The sequence below is a fragment of the Podarcis tiliguerta genome, assembly GCF_965153285.1.
Source record: "Podarcis tiliguerta genome assembly, chromosome: 8".
In the NCBI taxonomy this organism is placed as follows: Eukaryota; Metazoa; Chordata; class Lepidosauria; order Squamata; family Lacertidae; genus Podarcis; species Podarcis tiliguerta.
The window spans coordinates 23,029,505-23,046,914 of record NC_139541.1 but is presented as its reverse complement, the minus strand read 5'-3'; the positions used below and the strand labels follow the sequence as shown (position 1 = coordinate 23,046,914).

The window sequence follows — 17,410 nt, the reverse complement described above, 5'->3', positions numbered from 1 at the left end:
GGATTAAAATTGGCCACAACTTTATTACGTTTCAGATGTAGGGAGACCTTGGCTCAGGCATTGGGCATTTATACTTCCCAGTCCCCAGCCAGGGATCTGGGAGACTTCAGGGTTATCCAGAATGTGTGGGGATTGGGCTGGCTCAGGAGAACATATGTTCAAGCAGAGAGAGCCCCCGCCCCCGTTTCACTGCCTTTGGAGGGGAGAGCAATGACAAACTCTCGGCATATGGCCAATGCCTCCCCCTCAAGACCCCTTTAATGGGGAACCCTGGTATCACCACCGCAAGGGGGGCGTGGGTCACAACTTCATGCCCCCCCATTCCTTTCCAGCCCTTCAACAGTGACCCTGATGTAGCAGCGCCTGCGTACCTGTGGAGAAGAGGTTAACCTGCGAAAGAAGACTTAACTGAGGGAGGGGAAGGTGGGAGAAGCTTTGGAGCCGACTGCTGCTTTGCAGGTAAGATTCACCTTCTGTTGTGTGGGCAGGACGGTCCCTCCCCTTACCTGGCCAATCCCCTGGCAATGCCTCCCCAGGTGGGATTGGGCGATTGGCTGAGGTAGGAGGAGACCTCCAGGTATCCAGCCTGGGGAGTATGAAGCCAGCCTAAACTACCAGAAGTCACACTGGGATCCAGGGGGCTGCGTGTGAGCCCCCATTTGATGTGGGAGCGGTCATTTTCATATATCTATACAGTGGTACCTCTGGATACACACACCTCTGGTTGCGTATCCTTCAGTATGCGAACGCAGCAAACGCAGAAGCATTTTTCTGAGTTTCACCACGCACGCATGTGCAAAAGTGCTCTACAGTGCTCTACCACACTGCTACACATACACAGAAACAGCACCTCCAGTTGTGAATTTCTTGGGATCCGACCGGAGCTCCGGAATGTATCCTGTGCGCAACTGGAAGTACCACTGTATTTTTTTCAAACTGCAGCTTGTCACAGTAGTCCTGCCAATGTTTTTTTCTGTTTTCAATTTGTTTGCAAATATTCAATATACCATTTCCATTCCTTTATAAAAAGTTTACTATCCTGATTTCATATTCTTACGGTAAGTTTTTCCATTCCTGCATAGTCCATAGGTTTTGTATACATTCTTCTTTTGTCGGGGTTCCATCATCTTTCCATTTTGGGGGCAAATAACATTTTCACAGATTTTCCAAGCAGAAGCTAGAAAAGAAAGGCAGCACAACTTAGGTTCCAAAGATGACAAAAGCTTCTAATTTATTTGCATAGAATCACAAAGATGGCCAAGGACAATGTTTCCCCCAAAAAGCTTGATCTCCTCTTTTGGTCAGCACATCGTGCTCAGAATGGTGTAAATCCCTAAGTAGGCCATTTGAAATAGGCCTGGTGTCTTGCGCTAGCAGCAGTGGTAGATTTGGGACTCTGAAATTTCAGCGGCACCATGTGCAATGCTAAAATTTGGTGCCCCCTGCCTCTTGCACTCCCAGTGCAGCTGAACCAGTTTTGCTGCCCTATAACCACCTCTGCCAGCAGATTCTCCCTACACTGCCCTTCTAAGACCCTACATGTGTGGAAGGATGCACAAGGGCCGGGCCAGGATAGACCTGCAAGGGACCTTGAGGAACATCTAGTTCAACCGCTGCAATGCTGGAATATGCACTTGTCTCATATGGGGATTGAACCTGCAACCTTGGCATTGGGCCAACCCAGGAGATGGCCTGCCAGCAGGATCCACACACCCCACTCTTCCACAGGGAAAAGAGGAAAAAATTCAACAGCCTAGCATTGGGCAGATGCAAGGGGGGGGGGATCTTCCCAATCATCCAGAGGATTTAGTGGCACAATGCAAAAGCAAATACAGTTTGAAAGTTCAATACAAACCATTTGCATACATAACTGAACACACAATTGCATTTATTTATTCAGAAGAAAGAATAGCATTGCATAAGAAATCCCTGCAAAAACAAGGGTGTGATCAATTGCTACAGAATTGTGACGATGGAAGGTGGAATTGCATGACAGCAGAGAAAACAGTTGCCAGGAATCAGCCGATTACTCAGTCCCTCCAAGGCTTCTCAGGGAGGAAGATGGATCTCTCCACGGTGATGCTGACATTTGTGATCTGCTTCCTGCTTTCCCTGGTGGTGCTCATTTATCGTGATGTCCGAAGAACAGATCTCCCTCCAGGAATCGATGGACCTTTCAAACTCTTCCTAATTTCCATTATGTTACACTCATCCTTGCGTATGGTAAGTTGGATGGACTTTGAACCTGGAGTTTCTGTGGGGCAGCTCAGTCGCTAGAGCATGAGACTCTTAATCTCAAGGTTATCTGCTCGAGCCCCACGTTGGGCAAAATATTCCTGCATTGCAGGGGGTTGGACTAGATGGCCCTTGTGGTCCCTTCCACTTCTACAAATTCTATGTTCTGATATTTTTTTAGTTGCATGGGGGCTGGCCAGCCAGGAATGGTTCAAACAGGCAACATGTTTTAGGAGGTGTAACCCCATCCACCCATCATGGAATCATGGAATTGTAGAGTTGGAAGGGACCACAAATCCAAGCACCACTCTGCAAGGCAGGAATCTTTCACCAAATGTGGAACTCAAACCCAGGATTCTAGGATTAAGAATGTCATGCTCTATCTACTGAGCTAGCCAGCCTGAAGGATTCATGTATTATAACTAGAGATCTGTGGAAAAAATTCCAGTTCTGTTTGTGAGCGCTTGTTTGTGGAGGGACATCTCTCTCCTCCACAGTTGAAATACAGTGCTGATGTGACTTCTGGAGGATGCTTTGTGCTATGACTTCCAGCATCCCCAGCTAGCAGGACCATGCTGGCAAAGACTGTCCCGCGCAGTGGTATAGCATGGGTTGCGAGCATCTGGGGCCATGTGTGGGGTGAGGTGGGGACTATGGAGCTGCCTAACAGTGTCTGCATCACCCAAGAGATCACAGCCTCAGAAACAAGAGAAGAAGATTCTCTCTGCTATCTGGAAAGTCACACAGAGAGGCCATTTTCAACAGAGCCCAGTGACAGAAGTATGCAGCTGTATTTAGGCAGCACCAGGTGTTGAAATTTTGCACTGAGGGCAACCGCACCTATGGCCTCACCCCACGTTATGCCATTAGTCATGTAGTTCTTTTTTGGGGCTCATCCACCTTTCTGCTTGTCCATTGCCTAGAAAGCAGTCGTTTCCCACTTTCTCCACACTATCCGAATGTTTTGCCTTTGTCTCACCGCTTTCAGCTGATTCCCTGGTGGCACGCTGGAATGCGAGTTAACCAGGGCTATTGACTGTCTGGCTCCGAAGCGCCCTCTCCGATTGCATGGAGCCTGGACAGCCTCGTGGTTTTCCCCGGAGCTGAGGGCGATGAAACAATTGTTGAGATGGCTAGAGCGCCGGTGGCGGAAAACTCATTCTGCGTCAGACCGGACATGGGCTAGAGCTCAACGTCGAGCCTACCAAGTGGCAATGGTGATGGCGAAGAGGGCCTTCTTCGCTGCCTCCATTGCATCTGCAGAAAACAGCAGCAGGAGACTTTTTCAGGTGGTTTGCAATCTATCGGAACCACCTGTACCACCGGGGCCTGGTAGGGACCCCAAGATCTCCTGCAATGCTTTTGCAAAAAATTTTGCAGATAAGGTCGCTCAGATTCAGAAGGAGGTAGACTCCACTGTGGGAGCAGGGCCAGAGTGCTAGAGTTCTGTCTGGTCCTGTTACATGGGATCAATTCCCATCTGTTACCTCCGAGGATGTGGACAGGCTGCTTGGACAAGTGAAACCGACCACTTGTCTCCTTGATCCTTGCCAATCCTGGCTGATAAAAGCAAGCCGGGAAAGGCTGGGCGATGGGCTCTGTGGGGTGGTGAATGCTTCCCTCTGTGAGGGAGCCTTCCCAGACCCGCTGAAAGAGGCGGTCATTAAACCGCTTCTTAAAAAAACATATTTAGACCCGGCCAATTTGGCCAACTATTGCCCAGTCTCAAATCTACCATTCTTGGGCAAGGTGATTGAGTGGGTGGTTGCCGAACAACTCCAAGCATGCCTGGAGGATGAGGACCATTTGGATCCCTTCCAATCGGGATTCAGGCCTCACCATGGGACTGAAACTGCCTTGGTCGCACTGGTTGATGATCTCCGTTGGGCTAGGGACAAAGGTGAGAGCTGTTTCCTAGTTCTCCTGGATCTCTCAGCGGCCTTTGACACCATCGACCATAACATCCTTCTGGACCGTCTAGAGGGGCTGGGAGCTGGGGGCACTGTTATACGGTGGTTCCGCTCCTTTCTCCTGGGCCGTGTCCAGAAAGTGGTGGTGGGGGATGAGTGTTCAGACCCCTGGGCTCTCACTTGTGGGGTGCCTCAGGATTCTGTCCTCTCCCCCATGCTTTTTAATATCTATATGAAGCCGCTGGGAGAGATCATCAGGGGGTTTGGACTGGGTGTTCATCAGTATGCAGATGACACCCAGCTCTACCTCTCCTTTAAATCAGAACCAGTGAAGGCAGTGAAGGTCCTGTCTGAGTGCCTGGAGCTGGTTGGAGGATGGATGGCGGCTAACAGATTGAGGTTGAATCCTGACAAGACAGAAGTACTGTTTTGGGGGGACAGGGAGCGGGTGGGTGTGGGGGATTCCCTGGTCCTGAATGGGGTAACTGTGTCCCTGAAGGACCAGGTGCACAGCCTAGGAGTCATTTTGGACTCACAGCTGTCCATGGAGGCACAGGTTAACTCTGTGTCCAGGGCAGCTGTCTACCAGCTCCACCTGGTACGCAGGCTAAGACCCTACCTGCCCGCAGACTGTCTCGCCAGAGTGGTGCATGCTCTAGTTATCTCCCGCTTGGACTACTGCAACGTGCTTTACGTGGGGCTACCTTTGAAGGTGACCCAGAAACTGCAATTAATCCAGAATGCAGCAGCTAGACTGGTGACTGGGAGTGGCCACCGGGACCACATAACACCGGTTCTGAGAGATCTGCATTGGCTCCCAGTACGTTTCCGAGCACAAGTCAAAGTATTGGTGCTGACCTTTAAAGCCCTAAATGGCCTCGGTCCTGTATACATGAAGGAGCATCTCCACCCCCATCGTTCAGCCCGGACTCTGAGATCCAGCGCCGAGGGCCTTCTGGCGGTTCCCTCATTGCGAGAAGTGAGGCTACAGGGAACCAGACAGAGGGCCTTCTCGGTAGTGGCACCCGCCCTGTGGAACGCCCTCCCATCAGGTGTCAAAGAGATAAACAATTACCTGACATTCAGAAGACATCTTAAGGCAGCCCTGTTCAGGGAAGTTTTTAATATGTAACGCTGTACTGTTTTTAACACTTGATTGGGAGCCGCCCAGAGTGGCTGGGGAAACTCAGCCAGATGGGCGGGGTATAAAGAATAAATTATTATTATTATTATTATTATTATTATTATTATTATTATTATTATTATTATTATTTTCCACAGAAAACCTGAATGCTATTCCAATTCAGACATAAAGATTGGGTTTCTCTGGGGTGAGGGAGTGCCAGGGCAAATGCCCTTTGTTTGCTGAAAGCAGCTGTGCTCAGTGTCGTAGCCCAGGGGGTTGTGCCTCCTGGTTGCTTGGGCAGCTGGGGATGAGTTGCGCACTGGGGGCCCCCTTTGCCCTTGGGCACTTTCCCATACTACATCACAGGTCAATGACATGCATATTCCAACCATGCAAAAACCCTTGAGAAGAGTGCAGAGCATGACCAGTGAAAGAGGAGAGGCTGAGAGACAGGAAAATGGCCTAGGAAGAGATCTTGAGGGCCAGAAAGAGATCTAGAGGACTGGATTAAGCCCCTGAGCCAATGGATTTCCACTGCTGCCTGGACTGAGTAACTCCAATAAGACAGCAAAAACAACAACACCCCACAGCAACAAATGCATGCCTGTAGGATTTAATGTCACCATTAAAATGATGGTTCAGTCAGTAAAGCATGCGACTCTTAATCTCAGGGTCCTGAGTTTCAGCCCCATGTTGGGCAAAAGTGATCCTCATGGTCCTTTCCAACTCTATGATTCCAAACTTCTAACTTAAATGGATTGAAGTGAACTCAGCAAGCAAAGAAGTGGGACGGGTTCTGCTTCGTCCACAAGTGTGGTCCTTTTGGACTAAAATGTGGACATCTCCCCCTCCCACCCAATACTTAATAGGCTTAACAAGTGGGTCTGATGCTGTTATGTGTTATGGCAGCCGCCCTGCTTCTAAGCTAGATTTAAACAAACAAACATGCATGAATAAGTGGGAAATACTATTGCCAGATCAAAATCTCAAAGAAAATGTTCCCAATAAGGGTGAACAGTCTACATAACAAGGCAATCACAGTCCTTTGGAAGATGGGCTGATTATGGCAGAAACTGGAGGTAGGTTTCCAACCATTTCCCTGTTAAAAGATCTAAGGCTTTTAAATCTGCATAAGGCAGATATCCAACAGGTGCAACTATTCCATTACTGTATTGGAAAAATCAAGACCAATTGAATTCCCTGCTTGTTATACCATTGTTACAATGGGCGAGAGGATGTGGCAGCCCCCTTTCCGCATGATAGTAGCTTTACGCCTCCAACACCTATGCCAATGAGAAAGTCAACAGGTGCAGCCTTCCACCCTGCAATTTAGGCAGGGGGAAGCGTGCAAAAGTGGGGTGTCTACCTGTTAAAACCACAGTAACCAGCAAGAGAAGAAGGTGGGTTTGGTGACGGGGCTTGTGCACATCAAGGGAGGGAGGCATGGGGGGGGTGTCTTGATTTTTCTAGCTTAGGTTTTAGTTTGATGATCCCATGCCTCCGCTAAACTCACTGGGCTTCCTTTCAGTAAAGGGGGTTCAGGTTTGCTACCACTCGCTCACTCAAGCGCTGCTGCTTCCAAGTAAGGACCGTAGCTTTGAAGCCCGCTCCTCTGCGCGCACGAACTCGGGACAACGGTTCTTGCTTCCGAGTAAAACACACTCTCCAGCCGGTTAGGGTCCTCCTCCTACCCTCTCTGCATAGCAACTTCCCCTGTGGTTTTCCCTCCCACGGATCTCCCCCTTGTGCAAGTGAATCAGCAGCCGGGGGTGGGAAGGAGGTTCCCTCCATCCATGCGCGGTTGGAGAGGCTCCAGCCCGGGGTGCTCGATGCGTCTTTGCGCGCGGTGACGTGAACAGAGGAAGCGCCCTCTCGAGTTCTCCCTCCTCTTGCCCTTCCCTCCCGCCCCCTAAAAGGTGGGGGTTGAAGAGATAGAGACGCTGCTCTGGACTCTCGCGTCGCGGTGGCTGGCCGCTGGATCATCCAGGCAGGGATCTCTGCAAGGGCCGTGCCTGGTTTGCGCCCCCCAGCCATATTGTGCGCCCGGGGCAACGGCTCCCTGGCACACACCACCCCTCTATGCCTATGTCTGTGCTGCAGCCTGGTAAATATCCTCCGCAATGACACAAACCTCGAGTCACGCACACAAATGATGGAGATTCTTCGGGCGGGGTGGGCAAGAACGATACTCTGAGAAAAATTTGTCTCACCTATGATTAGAGGTGTGTGGGAGGTCACCTGGAGGCAGCAGTTGCTGCGGATGCAGCAATAACATTGCAACACCACGCAGAGATCTTGGAAGAAGGTAAGTGGTTTAAATAAAGCAACGCCGATGGAGTGTTGCAATGCCCTCGTGAAGATTCTCCCGTACGGGTGTAAAGCAAAGAGCATCCTCCGGAGGTCACTGTTAATTCATTTTTAAACTTAATGGGGAACAAAACAAATGAGCCCCAATCCGTCCCATTCCGTTGACATATTAGAGTGATAGGGGCATTCAAATTGCAGGACCCCCCTCCCCCCAAAAAAAAATCTCCTGGAGTATCTCAACAGTTGTCAAGTGATGAGAAAAATCCCTGTCCTCAGACTTGCAACCAAAATGAAATGGCACAAAAGGTAAAAGAGGCAGAGGGAGGAAGCAAGCTCGGAGATTGGTTCTTCATTGATAAAATTGCACCTGTTAAATTAGGACCTACTGGGTAATCTGTCTGATGCCTGTGGGGTGTGGGTGGTGGAATTCAAGAATGTAATAATAATATTTTCATATCAATGCTATTTGGATGGAAAACAGTGGAGTTACAAGCTGATTCCCCCAGAGGACACAATAAGAAGCTTATAGAACATGTGTGTATGTGTGTTTTTAATGGCTTATAAAACTGTGACTCTGTGTCCATTATGTTGGAGGTTTGGTGGACCTGGTGGGGGAGGAATATTAAAGTCGCCTAAAAATGTCACAGAAGACATTACAGACTGCATAAAGCTGTCTGAGTCTCCCATTGAAACCAAAGGGAAAATGAAAAGTAAGGGGGGGGTGAAAACAAAGAGAACATTTAATGAATGCAATTGGAACAAATGGAAATGAAATCAATTAAACTTCTGAATGAATCAACGAAGCATTTCTCACCCCACACTACTCCTACAAACAGACCTTGCGAAAACCTTATTAAACTGAAAGCTAACTATGCTTGATACTAGCTTCTGTTGCTTTTTTGTTTTTTTCTAAACAGGGATCTATTTTGGAGAAGATGGGAATCTGTACAAAACCGACACTCCTTAAATGGAGTTCCTCTGCAATGCCAGCAGGGAGCGAGCCCAGACTCTACACTATCGACACAAAATTTGACAATGTGACTGTGAGGATTTATCAGCCAAAGGGCATATCCACAGGACAGAGAGGAATTATCTACCTGTATGGAGGAGCTGGCTTATTCGGGAGCATACGTGAGTCATTCTAATTTAACTTACAACCAGTGTGATCTGTGTGGGGCTTGATCTGGAAACTGCATCTCGTGCACAGTGCTGGGACCAGGTTGTTGAGTAGAACAACCGGACAAGCAGATATTACACCTGTGCTGAAGCCACTGCACTGGCTGCTGATCAACTACTGGGGCATGTTCAAGGTCTTGTGGTTAGGATCAGGACAACTCAGGAGCAGGTTACCTGAAAGGCCACTTTTCCATTACGTAGGTCGTTTATGGAAATTCTAATCAGGGCACCGCATCCTACAGAATATCCAGGGCCGGCCCTAGATATTTTGCCACCTGAGGCAAAGCAGAACATGGCACACACACCCAACGCCCTGCCGCCTGCGGCAACTGGAGGTGACCTGGGGAAGCCCCAGCCCACTGAAGGCAGTGGAGGAGAAAAAAGGAGGCTGGATGGGAACAATGGCAGCAGCAGTATCCCTGCTCTTTCCAGGTGGTGCATGGGTGACAAGTGTTGGAGGCAGTGAGCAGTGAGCAGCACACTCCTGGGGGACTTCCCAGCTCTCCCCAGCCTGCTGCCTGAGGAGACTGCCTCACCCAAGCCTAATGGGCTGGCTGTCTCTGAGAATATCATAGGGCAGTGTCCCTCAAAACATGTATTTTCTGTTTGTTGTTCTCCCTGCACTGTGAAATCCCCTTCCCTCTTCCACACAGGAAGCAGCTACCACCAGTTGCTACAGGTATCTTGTGAAGTCTTTCCCCTTTGCCCTGGCTTTCCCTGGCCCATGACTGTGATCCTGTAATTGGGGTTGCCATGTGTCCTCTTTTTCATGGGTAGTGATCCAGATCAATCCATAGTTGAAAGTAGAAGTTGGCAAAAGTGTCCTCTTTTTTGCTCTTCAAAATATGGCAACCCATATGTTTCTAACCTTTTTTATGTTTTTATGTTGATACTCTACTGGTTATAGGCTGTATTTTAACGTTTTGCTGTTTTTCGTTTCGTTTTTGGACTGTACACTGCTCAGGGATTTTTGGAATATTAAGTGGTTTATAAATGCTTTCTAATAATTATATATATATATATATATATATATATATATATATATATATATATTAAAGGAATTGGTGTGAAGAAAGAAGCTGTGATGGTAATGAAGGCATCATATGTAGCTTTCAGCTATATTTGCAGTCATCACTACAATTTAAATAAAGAGGTCATTTAGGCCGGAGAGAGATAAAGTAACCCTGAGAAGAAGAGTTCAATGTATATGGGGGGGAAATATTCCACATTAGGTATCAGCTAAGTATGTGCATTTCAGAAATGGATAAACAGATGATTTCACACACATGGTATCCTTTTTTCTATGTAGCTCAAGGTATAATTAAGAAAGCGCCCCTGATTAAATCCTATTCTTATCTCCTTACTTCCAGTCTCTTAGCACAATTGATGGATACTGTAATGGTTCTAGGGGTTGCTCGTGCGTAAATCGGCGCCACACCTGGGTGGGTTGCCTGAGTGAACCCTTTCTGTCTGGACAGCCACTCGCCCATGGCTGTCTCAATCGCTGGCAGAATCCGTCAGTGGGCGTTTCTTGAACTTCTTCCAGCATAAAAGTTCTTTGACGCCTAGTCTCCGCCTACTCTCCCTGCGCGGAAGCCTTTTGCGCAGGGAGGGTGTGGGCATCGGAGGACCCGTGCTCTCCCCGCTGGTCCCCGGCGAGGAGTCTTGGAGCCACCTCTCCGATTCCCCCATCTGCCCCCCTTCTCCACTGGTGCTACACTGATTTCCTTCCCCAGAAGATGTGCTGCTTCTCTCCCTCCCGGGACGCTCTCCGGAATCCCTCTGGAGCCCTCCCTCTCCTTCTGGCTCCGATGGCAGTTCCCTGACAGATACCAAATTGGTACTATGGTGACCAGATTTCTAACTAGTGAGAAAGGCTAGAAGCAAGTATTGCCAAATTGGTACCCTTCAGGCATTGTGAATTACAACTCCTCCTGGACCATTAGGATAGCTGGGGCTGATGGAAGTTGTAGTCCAATGACATCCAATGTAGTCCAATCTTTTCTGTGAACTGCCCTGAGACCTCTGGCTATAGGGTTGGCATATAAACTCAGATAATAATAATAATAATCTGAAGGGCAACCTCTAGCTCAGAGAGTCAGAAGCCAGATCTATCTGTTTGTCATAGGAAGAAAGAAGAGGCACATGCAGGAAATGCCTAGGGGAGGGAAATAATCTTTGACAACGAGGGTATTAGTTTGACTTTGGGGCCTTGGGATCTGGATGGGTGGAAGGCTGGGTAAATAGGAAAGATGGGGATTCTCCTCTGGCTCAGATACAAACAGAGCCACAAAGAAGACTTGGGGTTGCGTCCTACTCGTCATCGAACCCACATTAATGTAGAAATGTGCATGCCATTGTGTAAAGCATTAATACACTGAAGGTCTTTTTACTATCCAGAAGCTTATCGGAAGCTGTGCCGCTACCTTTCCAGAGAAAGTGAATCAGTGCTTCTGTGTGTTGGGTAAGTCTACGTATTCCTGCATTCATCCTGGATATCCTGAACAGCTGATAAGTGTGGAAGCAGGTGACTCCCCCACCCCCCCAAGTTACTCCCAAAAGCAGTGGGGGAATTTGCCACTAGATGGTACAGGGTTAGCCAATGCAGTGTCCTCCAGGTGTTGTTAAATGCCAAGTCCCATCAACCCCAGACAGCATGATTTATGGTCTGGGCTTATGAGAGTTGTTGTATAAGTTGTTGTGCGCGTGGGGCTGCAAGCAAGGGAGGGACTCCCATACATGGATGGTGGCAGTGTGACAAGTTTCCTGGGTTTGGGCAAATTACTTTTGATGTTGTTTCTCATCTTGGTCTATCCGTGAACGCAAACCCTGCTCCGGCCCTTCTGCCACTACATCCTGATCTAGATGCTCCCATTATACATAAACCGCTGCCCATTTCCCAATGGAAAGATCTCAAAGGTCCATCTATGATGGGATAGCAAGGAGACGTCTGAGGTTTGGCTCTCTTCAAGTATCTTACATAGCCCAGAAGGGTGCTGAGCGACCAAACTAAACATGACCCTTTTGACAAGGTGTAGATCAGCTGTGTGAACAGATGTCAGTGGCAGACCACCAGGCACACATACTGAGTTATGAAGAGGCTATGCCACATATTGATGAAGCCTTTGCAATGCTGCAGTGATTCAGTTCCGTGGCAGTGCCCATGCTCAAGCTTCCTTCTTATATGTGACTGGTGAACTCATGTAACACAGGTATTGTTGGAGTTGATCAATGTCATCTTATTATAAGACCAATTAATATTCTAGAAAATAAAAATAAAGAAAACAGAACCAGCCGTTTGCCTCCTTGTCTCAAACTGTTTGCAGGCTTTCAGATCTCCAAGAGTCAACACAATATTGAAAAAGATACCCTATATATAAAGTGCTTTGACAATATCATCAGTTTTATTAATCAGCAAAACAAAGTAAATTGATGTTTCTGGTTTTTCTTCTTCTGCATCTGTTCCTGAAACAGTAACGGACAATTACGGACAGTCTAGGATTTGCACCCTGTTACACCTAATCTATTTCTATGGCAACTCACTGCTACAGTTATATGGTGGAAACATGTATCTGACATATTGAATATTTTATTTGCTCAGGATTGTAAATTTTAATTAAGTGAGCCTTTTTTGGTTTATGACTTGTGTACCACAGCAGTGCTAGAACCACAGCAGTGTTTACTGAAATTTAAAATTAAATTACATTGTGAAGTTGTTGACCTTTTGGAAGTTCATTAAGGCTTCCCATAAACATCTGGTTGGCCACTGTGAAAACTGGGTGCTGGACTAGAATGTCCCGTAGCCTGAGCCATCAGTACAGACATTATTCTATGCATTTTTCTACATGTCACTTGGATTGGGAACAGTCCTACCAAAGTTGGAGAAGGGCAGATTTCAAACGCTGACTATGTTTCATTTCACATATTGTTTTAGAAAGTGTGAAGTAGACTGGTTTGTCTTTAACTAAGAATAGGATTGACTTTCTCCCCTGCCCCTTCTCTCCATCATCTTCTAGGCAACGTTTGGCTCCTAAGCACCGCTGTCCTGCCCAAATCATGGATTGCATCACCGCCACTGAATACTTCTTGAAAAATGCAAGTGATTATGGGGTAGACCCTAATCGTATTGTCATTGCTGGTGACAGCACTGGGGCTGGAATTGTTCCCCTTGTCTGTCAACATCTGTTAACGAGAAAGGATCTCCCAAAGGTCAGAGCCCAGATCCTGCTCTACCCAAATATTCAAACACTGAACTACAACTTGCCATCTTATCAGCAAAACCAAAATGTCCCCGTCCTGTTCACAAAATGGACTGTTGAATTTGACCTCAGGTTTATGAATGTGAAGCTAGCATATTTGGATAAAGTCCTGAAGGGGGCCCATGTTTCCGAAGAAATGAAGATGAAATACAAGAAATGGATCCATGCAGATCATATCCCGGATGAGTTTAAAGTCAGGGGCTACAAACCACCCCCGCCAGTCCCGTTTTCAAAGGAGCTGCACGAAATGATGAAGCTTTCTTTCGATCCCAAGCACTGTGCTCTTCTAGTGGAAGATGACATCGTGCGTCAGCTCCCCGAGACGTTCATGTTAACCTGCGAGTATGATGTGCTTAGGGATGATGGACTGCTATACAAAAAACGCTTGGAGGACAACAGTGTGCCTGTAACTTGGCACCATGCAAAGGATGGATTCCATGGGATTCTAAGTTCAATTGATTGGTTCTTTGAATGGCCATGTGCAAGGAGGGCAGCAGAGCATGTAACAAGCTTCATAAAACGATTCTGATCAAAAAACTGTTCTCTTTCTTGTACAAGACAAGAACTAATGAGTGCTGGAAATGTAAGGGAAGGTAAGGTATCTTTTACAACAAGTGGTGGACTTGTAAAGAGGTAAAGGCTTTCTGGGAAATGGCATATAATGAGTTAAAGAAAATGTTTAAAAATACTTTTTGTTAAAAAAAAACCAGAAGCCTTTTTTTACTGGGTGTAGTGGGTGAAGAGATACTAAGGGAAGATAAAAGACTGTTTATGTATGCAACAACTGCGGCAAGAAATCTTTTAGCCCAAAAAATGGAAACAGCAAGAAGTACCAATGAAAAAAGTGTGGCAGATGAGGATGATGGACTTCGCAGAACTGGCAAAGCTGACAGGAAAAATCCAAAACCAGCACGATCAAGTATTCCAAAAGCATTGGAGTGAATTTATACAATATTTGAAAGAATATTGTAAGCAATTAACATCACTAGCAGGGTTGTCCGATGACCTGAAGTGAGAAATTTTCTACCTTTCTACTTTTATTTAAATTTTGAGACATTCTGTAATAAGTCTAATTAGAATTAGAATTGAAAAACATATAAATAGCACTGATATAAAGGTTTATTTTGAAATCCATGAGGTGGAAGGGAAAGAAATCGACAGGCTCTAAAGAGCCAGGGTGGTATAGTGGATAATGACGATGTGAATGTATAACATTAAATGGAATAATAATAATAATAATAATAATAATAATAATAATAATAATATACCTCTCATCCAACTTTTGGGTGCCTCGTTTAGGGCTGTAGAATGCGCATAATTCTGAAAAGGATCCCTTATTTGTGATTGCTTGTGCATGGGAACCGGTCTGCCGATATAGTATGTTACATTTGGCCTAATCTCAGAGTGTTATATATAAAATGTTTGGCCTAAGCAGAGTTGTTGGCATCTGTCTTGAGAGACAAAGGAGTGCACCTCCAAGGATGAAGTCAAACCAAAGTGATCTCTCTGGGGCGCAAGCCTGGGCGATGCATGCGGAGGTCCTGGACCGCCTAGACGACAAGACTTCCCTCTCAGCCTCACTGATGTGGTCCAAAGGAAAGCAGAGCAATACTTTTGTCACCAGCTTAGCTGCAGGAGTTGCTGGAAAGAGGCGTAGAAGGAGCCATCTAACCTAGGGTTACCAGATGTCCCCGGTTTCCGGGGACAGTCCCTAGATTTGCAAATCTGTCCCCGGATAAATTCCGTCCCCGGAATGTCCCCAGATTAGCAAATCAGTCCCCTGGAAGTGTGGCAGCGGCAGCCTCAGGTCTGGCAGGCTTCAGGAGCTGCCCGCTGCTGTGGCGCCCACCATTTTTCCTTGCCGGAACTTCTGGTGAGGAAAAATGGCCGGCACCACGGCAGAGAGCAGCAACCAGGCTGGCTCCAGACTGCCAAAGGGGAACCGGGGAGGTCCGGCAGTACAGATCTCCTGTCCCCTCCCCCCTTTGTTTTGACTGATAGGGAAAGGCTCAGAATTTGCAGGCGGGCAGCCGTTGCCCAGTTTTTTAAAAAAAATCTGCACATTTATGTTTCACAGGGTGCGAAAGAAGGGCTTAGCACCTTTACACAATATGCATGTGTGCTTGGGCCCAGGGTCTTTTGTCTCACCATCCCCACTACTGATTTCCTGTTGCTACTCAGCTTCAAAACGAATAAAAAGTACCCCTGGATTCATTGAAAAAAATCTGGTAACCATAATCTAACCATCTTATGGATGCCACTCAGGATTTGTGTAGCATTTACGGTACTCCTTAGCCTGTATTTGGGAACTTGGGGACAGTACTGAGCCGAACTTTTGTTCATTGGCAGCTGGGGTTTATGGGCAAACTTTAAGACCCCTAGGAATTATATGAGAACTTAGTCTCATATAAGTAACTGCTTCCTGCCTAGAAATTTACAGCCACCTTGTCACCTGAGGCTGGTATCACAAAGCTCAAGGATGCCCTACCTGCAGTCCATCTCTTTAAGGTAACATTTGGCAGCAGGACTTGTCACAGGGATGTTTCATGCTAAAGTTCAAAATGAGTCTAGCCTCTTGTCCTCTTGAAAGGGTTAGGGCCATTGAGAGTTGTGTCTCAGGGAAATGTAGAAAACATTCTTTAACTTGGTGGGGTTTTTTGTCCACTCAGTTCTCCTACAAATCTGCTTCTGCTGGCTTTTTCAGGCAGTGATGCACCAAGCCCATCTCACTTCAGGAGTGGGTTGAGGTTTATGAGAAAAGTGTATCATAATAGCTAGTAAAATCTTCCTTATTTTATTGTGTTCTGGTGCTGGGATTCCTATCTTAAATAAATTCTGCTGCTATAGAAACAGCTGGTGTGAGTTATTGGAAATGAGCTCTGATTCTGATTTCAGTGTTCTGGACTATTTGGGGGGTCATGGAGGCTTCTGGGGGAAAGTGTGCTTCCCATTTTTTGGCTGAGGATTTGCAGAAGGAAGAGAGAGCTGAGGCACATCTCAGTCCTAGAGGGTCCCTGAAAGTTGAGTTGTCTAATTTGGACTCCTGCTGCAATGGTCAAAAGACTTTGGGACAACAATGTAATTTTATAATTCATTGGAATTTAAGATAGCAAATACTCCAATATTTTTATCAGCAGTAACTGATGGTAGGGATCCCCCCCCCCTTTATTGAAAAGGAGAATGCTTTGTCTTGCAAGAGAAACTGTGGGTTTTAAGTTTTGCTTATTCATTTATCTACTTCATTGGGATATTTATGTATGTTAATTGGTGTTACTTCTATACAGATGTGCAGTTCGATTGGTTTGCTAAACCTTTTCATTGTAAGGGTCTGAGAACTAGATCTCAGACTGTACAAATGTGCTTGATTAACAGCCCCATCTGCCTAACCCACCCTGCAGGGTTTCTATGAGGCTAAACCATTGGAAAGCTGTGCAATTGCATTCCCTTTCATTGCAACTTATGCTTCTTCTGCCTCTTGTAAGGTGAGTGGGAGGTAGACCTTTAGCTTATCTGACAAGAGCAATAAGGAGAGCACTAATTACCTGTTACAAATGAACACACCTTACATTACCAAATCCTCATCTCATAAAATTGCAACCAGCATTGCTCCTGTGCCGTGTAAACCCATTCAAGTTAAACAAAACAACTAATTTGGATCTGTTCATTTCAGGCCCACTGAATTGAATGCAACTTATATTCACAGGTCATGCCAAAAACATTACTCTTCCTCTGGATTCATGACATGTGTTGGATATGTCCCATCTTTACCTCATTGTTTTGTTAAGATAGTGTAACAGCCTTACCTCTTGGCAACACCTTCTTAATAGGCTTATATTTCAGTCCAGATAGTCCAGGCTATCTTCCTCACTGTTGCATTATAAAACCAGTTTGGGAGGCTGGGGAGTCCGATCACATACCAATGTATTTTGACTCCTTCCAGCTGCAGCAAATCATTCCTATGATTTCTACAGACTTGCTAACGTCTAGGGTTGTGTTGGAGGCACAAGATTCCTCTTCCCTCCCACTAAGAGTCTTCTCCTTATTGCCCCAAATGAGGTCAATATAGAAGTTTTTATCCAACCCTTTCACATACAGAGGTGTGGCACAGTTGATAAGAAACTAGCATCCATACTCTCACCCTTAGTCCCGCTTCCTTATATATCACAATTTTAGGTTCAATATCTATACTCTTTCCATAGTGGGACTCCATTGCCTGCAAGACTGTTATGAAAACAATGTGTCACTTACAGACTCACAACTCTTGGAACACTTGGAAGATTCAGGAATGGATTGGTTCATACCCACCAATTTATCAGCATCTTAAAAGACCCTCTTGTGCACAGTATAACTACTGTAGCGCTGAAACCTTCAGAATATCTAGAAGTAGAAGCACCCAG

The 17,410-nt window shown here is 46.4% G+C and overlaps 1 protein-coding gene across 2 annotated transcripts in view; it reads left to right on the top strand.

Moving 5' to 3' along the window:
* The first annotated feature begins 1,991 nt into the window (after positions 1–1,991).
* Positions 1,992–17,410, top strand: part of LOC310682891 (arylacetamide deacetylase-like 4) — a 31,416-nt gene continuing 15,997 nt past the window's right edge. Inside the window, exons 1-4 of one of the 2 annotated variants that reach the window (XM_083452211.1) lie at positions 1,992–2,223; positions 8,496–8,709; positions 11,155–11,218; positions 12,771–13,556. In XM_083452211.1, the coding sequence (XP_083308337.1) occupies positions 2,062–2,223; positions 8,496–8,709; positions 11,155–11,218; positions 12,771–13,542 (1,212 nt within the window). In that variant the 5' untranslated portion in view covers positions 1,992–2,061 and the 3' untranslated portion in view covers positions 13,543–13,556. Of the gene's footprint in view, positions 2,224–8,495; positions 8,710–11,154; positions 11,219–12,770; positions 13,557–17,410 lie in introns of those variants that run through there. The other variant, XM_083452210.1, reaches the window with a different exon arrangement.